Source organism: Nannospalax galili, unplaced genomic scaffold, assembly GCF_000622305.1.
Source record: "Nannospalax galili isolate Female #2095 unplaced genomic scaffold, S.galili_v1.0 scaffold54, whole genome shotgun sequence".
Taxonomy (NCBI): Eukaryota; Metazoa; Chordata; class Mammalia; order Rodentia; family Spalacidae; genus Nannospalax; species Nannospalax galili.
In genome coordinates, this window is record NW_008341028.1 from 856108 (window position 1) to 864834 (window position 8727).

General features: G+C 39.7%; 1 protein-coding gene across 1 annotated transcript in view; it reads left to right on the forward strand.

Moving 5' to 3' along the window:
* Nucleotides 1–8727, forward strand: part of Sugct (succinyl-CoA:glutarate-CoA transferase) — a 932078-nt gene that overhangs the window by 458621 nt on the left and 464730 nt on the right. Inside the window, exon 11 of the mRNA XM_008836273.3 lies at nt 4650–4747. Within this exon, the coding sequence (XP_008834495.1) occupies nt 4650–4747 (98 nt within the window). The remainder of the gene's footprint in view (nt 1–4649; nt 4748–8727) is intronic.

Below are 8727 nucleotides of genomic sequence, written 5' to 3' on the forward strand. Positions count from 1 at the left end.
TGTAGTTTAAGTGTAGTTACCTTATAATGGGGACAATGGCTCTCCTAGACACCATAGGCTTTTAAATAAGAAGCCCAGTGCCAGAAATGGGTTATCTCTTTGGAAGTTGTTGGTCAGTGGGGTCCCATAGACCTTTAAACTTTACAGGCTATTGCCATTGCTCTTGATTACCCTCTAGAACTTGATAGTGAGACCCTATTGCTGAAAACACTATATACTGGACTCATGGACAATGCAGAAATCAAGCTGATGCCAGTCTGGAAGCTTCATTCTTACTAGCTAGCTGTCATATTGCTGGATGGTGCTATGCATACTATGTAGGAGAAAAACAGTCATTAATCTTACCCAGCTGTGAACCACAGGAGCTACTGTAATGACCTGGCAGGATATGCACACAGGGGCAATAATGACATGAATATTATGGGAAAAACTGCCCACTCTCTGATTGAACTTAAGATCCCCTCCACAAGCTGGAACTCATGCTTGGCACTGTTACTGAGGCCAAGAACCTGCAACTAGATAGCTCATGGGTCCTAAGGGAGAGCCTACTACTATTATTCTGCTAAATGGACATAGTACTAAACTGACTCTTAGTGCCTTAGGTTACACTTATGGATTAGAGCTTCTCCCAACTCTCACCAGAGAAGCTTCTTTTTGGTGATTAACACAGAGACCACACTGGTCATGTTGCAAAGAATAAGAGGCTGTGGAGTGCTCATCCCTAAATGAGACACCTATATCATAGCCCTTCCTCTCAAGGCTCATGTATTACTGTGGAAGAAAGGGGCAGATAGATCCTAAGAGTGAGAGAGGGTGAATTACTACATTGAAACTGTTTTTAGGACACCCCAAGGCAGTTGCATATATGAACTCACAGAGGTTATGACAGCATGCAGAAGACCTGCACGAACTCAAGCCAGAAAAAATCTTAGCATGGAGAGGGGAGGTGTTCACAAAGTCCCATCCTTAGCTGAGGGGCTTTTGGCAGTTGATGGATGCTGGGAGAGCGAGAGTCAGAGTCAGTTCTCCTCAAGGATGTGACCACTGAAAGGTCACACGTGCTCCAGTAGATGAATTTTGGAGGGTTTAGTATAGGAAGTATGGAGGAGGACCTGAGTAGAGGGAATGTGGATGAGTTTGATCATAACTTAACAGTTCCCACAGGACTGTTACCTAGAATTTTTAACTGCAATAAACTCCTTTCTCCATTCCATAAAGTTGCTTTTTGTCAGTGTCTTATAAATTTTACAAATCTTACAAATGTATCCACATACCAGGGAAGATGTGCCCAATGGTAATAGTGGTGAGACTGTTTATGAGGGTAACAAGCCACTCGCTTGATTGGATTTGAAACCTGCTCCACAGAAGGGAATTCATAAATAAACATGGTCAAAATCCATGACTAAGAACGTCATAGACTCAAGGAGGAAACCTTTTGATTTGTTTTGCTAAATGTTGTCAAACCATCTTCTAAACATTTATCTTTATATCTGTAAATCCGTGTTGCTCTCATGGGGCAGAGGAGCTTCTTATTGCTGTACATAGTGATTAATACAGTGGCTCATAACTCTTAAAAATGCTGAGAATAGGTGATTGTTTCATAGATGGGGCATATCTATGATCCCCACACAAGAGGATTCATTAGGATACATTGTGGAAGACAGGGCAGAAAGAATATCCCAGACAGAGGATGCGGAAAAGTGCTATGAAATGCTGTCATCTGGACCTGGCATGGCTGGTGCACACACGAACTCACAGCAGCCATAGTTACCTATACAAGGCCTGCACAAGATCAAGCCAGTTAAACATTGCAGAATGGGTGGGGAAGGGCTCCTGAAGCCCCACCACTAACTGAGTACCAGTTGGTGGTTGCTGGGGAGCAAGAAATACTTTTCTTTGGGAATTGGCCACTAGCATATTGCTCAGGCCCCAGTGGACACTCCCACAGCCAGGTACATACAGACAGTACTGTCTGGACTTAATGGGTTATATAAAAAAAAGAGGACTTGAAACTGGAAGGGAGATAGATGGGGTAGGGAGGAGTTGGAGGGGCCTGGGAGTTGCTATGATTAAGATGCATTGTCTACAGCTATAAAAATTTTCAAATAATGAATAAAAAAGAAAATAGAAAAAAAAAACCACTGGTGATGATAAGAAAGTAATTCCTACTCACTGATGATGGGATGTAAATTAGTCAAGCCACTGTCTTATTTCTGTTATCATACATCAATTCTGCCTATTATTTTTCCTATGATTAGAACCAAATAGTGTATTATTTTATAATTTACTTCCTTTAAAAGTATTTCAATGGATATTTTATTTATTAAATAATTCATGATTCAGTTCTATGCTATATCAGATAAACTCACTTCACATATAATGATATTGATAAGTTAAAGTAAGAGGATGGTAACAGACACAAAAACCAAACAGATCTCATAAAGAAAGGTGAAATAGGGCTGTCATGACTGTGGGCTGATTATGGCTATCCCAAACCTTTTTGTAGCAAGGACTTACCCACCATTTGCACTGGAAGAGGCGTACTGGGTAGTCTAAATAGGCCCCCAATTTGGGAAAACTCACATTTAACAAAGGATGTTTACTTTTACCTAAAAACAACATCCTAATAATTCTTTTAAAAAATATTTATTTACTTATTTGTGTATGTATTATGTGGTGTCACAGCATGCATATGGAGGTCAGAGGACAACTTGAAGTAATCAGTTCTTTCCTTCCACCATATGGGTCCTGGGGATTCAACTTAGGTCATCAGTCTTGGAGGCAAAGTAGCTTTACCTGCTGAGTCATCTCGACAGCCCAATAATTCTTATACTGTAACTTACACACAAAGTTCTTTTACTTCAATTCTGAAGTATGATCATCACAAATTTATAGTAGGATTACATATTAATAGAATTTTAGGTGGTAATGGAATTTGATGTATGCTGTATCAGTGACATACATAAAGTGACAGCAGTATTCATGAACACAGACCTATAGGCAGCAGTGATTGACACAATTTCCCCCTGACAAGCAGCTCTTTTAAGAGGCAATAGATCAATAGAAACAGCTACATTCTTTCCTCCTTCCCTGTCTTTTCTTTTGAAGAAATACATGCTTCATTACTTAAGGGAAAGAGTGCTTAGTTGCAGTAGTCCATATTTATTTATGGTAAGCACATAATACAGCTTTGTTATTTCCAGGCTGCCCTCCTTTTCAAGCACCTTCAGGATGGTTAGGACCATTGTCCTAGATGCTATATCTCTAGACAGCCAGCAGAGCAAAGGGCAGAAGTATCACTACTTGACCCACTGTTTTACACCAGGATTGAAAGAGAAAAGAAGTCCAGTAAGTCATCTGCAGATGACCCATGGCATCCCAGACCCTCAGGGACTTTTCCATGTAGCTGGCAGTAACATATTCTACAAGCAACCTGACTTGCAAATTTAGCCTGTTGCTTAGAGAAGATACTTGTTTATTCTTCAAATGATTCATTTATTATTGAGAAAGGAGGGTTTGTGACTAGAGAAAAGCCTTTAGGCTAATTCTGGGATCAGATGTGGTGACAGGTATGGTAATGCTGTCGTTATTATCCCTAAAGGAAAGGATTTCAGAAGACATGAAAGAGGAATTGAATCATTGGGATGGTCTCTCAACTATGGGGAGTCTTCTTCGCTTCTCTCTCTCCTTTATAAGATGATTAATGGATTGATTTTATTTAAACTGTGGGAAACAGATGAAACCATCAAGTGTTTATATTGAAAGAAAATATATTAATAAAAGATTAAGACTTGCTGTAGTCCCCATGGCCTGCCTCAGCCCATAAATGCTCCTGACTTTCCAGCACAACTGCCAAACTCTGCCTCCACACATACTCCCAAAACATCTTTTCCATTCCAAATCCACTTGGTACTTTCATTATGGTCTTGTTAAGACTGCAAGATGTCCAAAGGGGTTTGCAAGATAGATTTCTCTATCTCGTGAGGGGCAGCAAAAAGGAAGCTTGTAGCAGGCTTTCGAGTAAGTATTCCTTCAGGGAGGCACACTAGAGAGAAATAGTGACACTCTTGCAAGAAAAAGATCTTTTCTATTGACATTGCATTAATGGTTAGAATTTGGAAAAATGTTTGTGCTTTCCCTTTATTTTAGCACCTTATACAACATCCTGAATAGGACTACTGGGATAGATGATATTGTTTTATTTACATGTGGAACAAATAAGTCAATGTGTCTAAGATATATGCTGACAGTAGGTTTTATATAGGTACATGAAAGCACTGAAAATTTTTGTTCTTAGAATTGAGTTAGACTTACTCAGTTTTTGGATCTTTCTCTGTATTTACTCTAGATATGCCTTCTTATGAAGATTTGATAATTCATATATGTATATATTTGATAATTCATATATATGTATATGAATGTAGGGATATATGCATAAATATAGTAAAACAGTCTGGTATAATTGACAGACCCATTCACTAGCATGCTCTCTCCAGCTTTGTGTTGCTCCTCCATCCTCTTGTTGAAAGTATAAAGCTAAGAATGCTAGGATCTTGGGATGAGAGAGACAGACCCTGAATTCTGCAATTCACTAGGGCATAAAGGTACATTAAAAACTTGTGAATTATACTTTTATTTTTTCCTTTTAGATCTTGAAATTGCCTGAGTTGACTGATGACTCCAAGTATAAAACCAACCATCTTCGGGTACAGAATAGGAAAGAACTTATTCAAATATTATCTGCACGGTAAGTTGGGACCCAGTACTTAACCATATCAGGATATCTGATATGCATCATTTAGGGGTTCGTGTGTCTTCTTTCTTCTTATTTAGATCAGTTTGTAATTCTCTTCCATTTCCCAAAATTGGTTAATGGCAAAACATCTTAAAGTTGTTTGTTGTTAAAAAACATTTGAAAGCGTTTAAATGTTTTATTAAATACTGAGTCCTAACAAGTCACAGTGACTTCAATTAGATTGCTTCTCTGTGGTCTGTGTCTGTTTGGCTTGAGCATATTACAAACTATTAACAATAACAAGCACAATGAGAATTTATTATTAATTTGTATTTCGTCTTGGTTCAATGAGTCACACACTCTGTCATTTAACCCTTATAATCATCCTGTGAGGTAGGTTCTATTCCCACTTTACAGATAAAGAAACCAAGATACAGGGATTAAAAGCCAAGATTTCCTTAGATTTTCTGAGCCCTTGGTGTGAATGGATTGCTGTGATGGAAAATGCCAGATTAAGAGTTGAATCATAAAAAATTCATGCTAATTAAGTAGAGTGGTTTCTAAATTATCCATTCTGTTGGGTTTTACTATGGTAAAACCTATACCAGTTTTTAAATTGTTCCTTACAAAAGCTCATAATTCCTACTCTTTCCTGTAAGTTTCACTTTCATTTGCTTCTAAACTTCTCAATTTGTAGAAATAGTTTCTGTGGGTTTTGTGAATCCAAATGACCACGGAAGCATTTCTGTGTTCGAAATTTGCTTTTGTCATGTCAGTGAATTTGATGCTTTGCTCAGATGCCATACCTACACTTTGGGGACTGTGCATGTGTTTCCACATACCATAAATTGGAGTTCTTAGAAAGCAAAGTCCTGCCAACAGTACTTTTATTTCTGTTGTCTTGCATTTGGGGACCTTTACATAAAATTCTGAATATTCATTTACCCATTTGTTCCTTCCTGGGTTTCAAACACTCCTCTACTTTGTATCATTTCCATGTGTCAAATGTTCTTTGTGTCAATGGAGGCTCTGTGTGGGGGACTGATACACATAGAGGGGGGGGTGGGGATGGGAATTGGGTGCCCCTTTCCTGGTCAGTAGTTAAATATAATTCGGATTCTGCCACAAAGCTTCACAGCCCTCTACAATTAACCTTTCCTCACATGAGAATTGCCCATTCATTCCTGCTTTTGCCTCTTTATCTCTCAAGCATTTTAAGTTCATTTAATTCATTGATAGAACTTTTCTTTTCACACCATGGTTACCAAATCTCAATAATAGCCACTTGTGAGAACCTTATCAAAAGCTCTTTGATAGCCTAAATAAATCACATCCATGCTGTGAGAAGGGCAGATAAACCCAAGCAGATCTCAGTACATCCTGCTGTTTACTTACCAGCTTTCTGACAGCATTCAGACCCTCAAAGTAAGGTCCTTGGTTTCTGATATTCTAAAACTTTATTCCTTAATAATTTCAGTTCTAGATTTCTATTGTGCCAAGACTTTTAGCAGGTTTTAGAACAGCTTAATTTTCATTTTCATTTTCATTTTTTTGAGTTAAATTAAGTAACATTTTACCTTTTTTACTTTACATGCACAGAAGTAGGAGTTTCAGCATTTTTGAACTCAGACGGTCATTATAGTTCTAGTTAGATTTAAGAAAAAATAAGAAATCTTCTTAAAGGACGAGACTGGGTAGTGATGGAGAGGAACTTTGGCAAGAGACCTTCACTGTAGTCGTTGTAGTCACTATGGCTACAAACAGCTAGCAGTCAGGGTCCTCATGTTTTGTTTGTTTGTTTGTTGAGACCTGTTGACTTTTGTTGTTGTTGTTGATTTTTAGTGTTAACTCAGGATTTTTAATACTTTGAGTCTTTTTCAGCTCAAGTCTCCCCTCTGTAGTAGATCAAATAGTGAGGACCAGGCAGGACTAACAGACTAATTCATTCCCACCTAAGAGCATGCCATTTGTTTTTCTGAGTGTCACTGGGTGCACTAGTACCAGTTAGTGGCTGGCTTTCAGAAGTCTTTACAAATGCCTTGAAATTTATCAGTTTCATTATATAATCTTACTTTTTTCCCCCCAGAATTCTAAAACTTTAGTGGCTCTCCAAGAAAGACAGGATTAAGTCCAATCCGTTCACTCTTATATTCAGGGTCATTTGTAGTTAGTCTGATGTCACCTTTTGTGTCCACCTTCCTCCTGACCTTTTAGTTGGAGCCCCTGTTATGGCCACACTCCCATTTGGTTTCTTCTGTTTCCTCTCTGAAATGTTTCCCAGACTTAGCGTTGTCTGGAAGTAGTCACGTTGGCAAAGCCAGTTCTATAGCTCCATGAAGCCACCCTCTGTATTTCCTCCTGGGTTCCCAGACAGAGGATAGCACCTTCAGCAGAGAACATGCCCTGTTTGTATCTCAGATAAAACCTGCAGTCAAACACAAGAATAATCATATGGGGCTGTGCTGCTCAGGGGTCTGCTCCTTTCAATGCTCTTTCTGATCATGACCTAAATACTACTTTCCCTTCAGCCATTTCAGAACTTAAATCATCTTAAGTTTGTTTCATGGCGACAGAAACACATTTGTAGGCAGAGAGAAGGGAGAGAGAAGAACTAGATTTGGTAGGTGCCTGATAACTGTTGCTCTTCTCTTCACAGATGAAATTCTGGTTTAGGGAGGTTAATGCAGAGAATAAATGAAAAGGCTTTTAAAGGGCCACACCCTTTCCACATACCATATTATCTCCTTGCTGTGGTCCATGGAACTGTACCATGCCTTTGTTTGTTTATTTACTCATTGAACACTTACTGGACTCTAACTTAATAAGTATTTGAGTCATAAGCATTGGAGACAGAGAAGTAAGTCAAAGAGATGAAGTAAATTACTGAAAAATAATTTGGGGGAAGGGAAAGGATGAATTCCAGAAGTTGGGCATGAGGACAGCTCTTTTAGTCTGTTGGTTCAGGAGGGCTTGACTGATAAAGTAACATTTGAACAGAGGCCTGCAGGAGTTAAGAGAGAGTCATCAGGAGACATCTGGAAGAAATCTCTGAGGCTGAAGGTGTATGGCAAGAGTTCAAGCAGCAGTTCAGAGGATGGGGTGCCCTAGGCCTAGGGAGCAAGAGGAAGGGTGAGGTTGAGCCAGGGACAGTGGGGAGGTGAAAGGCAGATCTCATTGTGAAAGACAGGCTTTATGATAAGGTAGGTGCTTAAACTGTGAAATAAAGGAGCTTTTATTTCATATTTCAAGGGTCAATGGGAAAGCTGTACTTGGTAGAGAGTTCAAAGTATTGTAGCAACAATAAGAGCCAGTAAGAGAACTCCTCCTTCCCATTCCTCCCCCTCCTTCCCTTTCCTCTTCCTCCTCCTCCTCTTCCTCCTCCTCCTCTTCCTCCTCCTCCTCCTCTTCCTCCTTCCCCTTCCTCCTCTTCCTCCTCCTCTTCTTCCTCCTCCTCTTCTTCCTCCTCCTCTTCCTCTTCCTCCTCCACCTCCTCCTCCTCCTCTTCTTTCTCCTCCTCTTCCTTTTTCTATCACTTGTGGTATGGCCAAGAAGACTCATGAGTTTCCGTAACATATTCTGTTACAGTAGCTTTGATCAAGGCTCTACTGAGGCACGCTATGAGAAAGCTATTTCGTCTTGAATATGCCTCTGGCCTGGGTGGAGACCTAACATTTCAAGCTGACCAAAAAATAAGAATTAACCCAGCTGGACCAGTCAGTCACCCGGTGAAGGGACTACCTGACAGGAGATGTGCATTTCTTTCTCCGAACGCCAGTTCTCTGTATAGTTACTACAGACCTGCCATGAAGTTCTGTGAGGTCTGAGTCCTGACTCAGACTGCTGTAATGTTTCTTTAGTGTTTTTTTTTTTTTTTTTTTTTTTTTTGGTTGACAGGGTCTCCTTGTAGCCCTGTCCTGGAACTCACTATGTAGACCAGGCTGGCCTTGAACTCACAGAGATCTGCCTGCCTCTGCCTCCCAAGTGCTGAGATC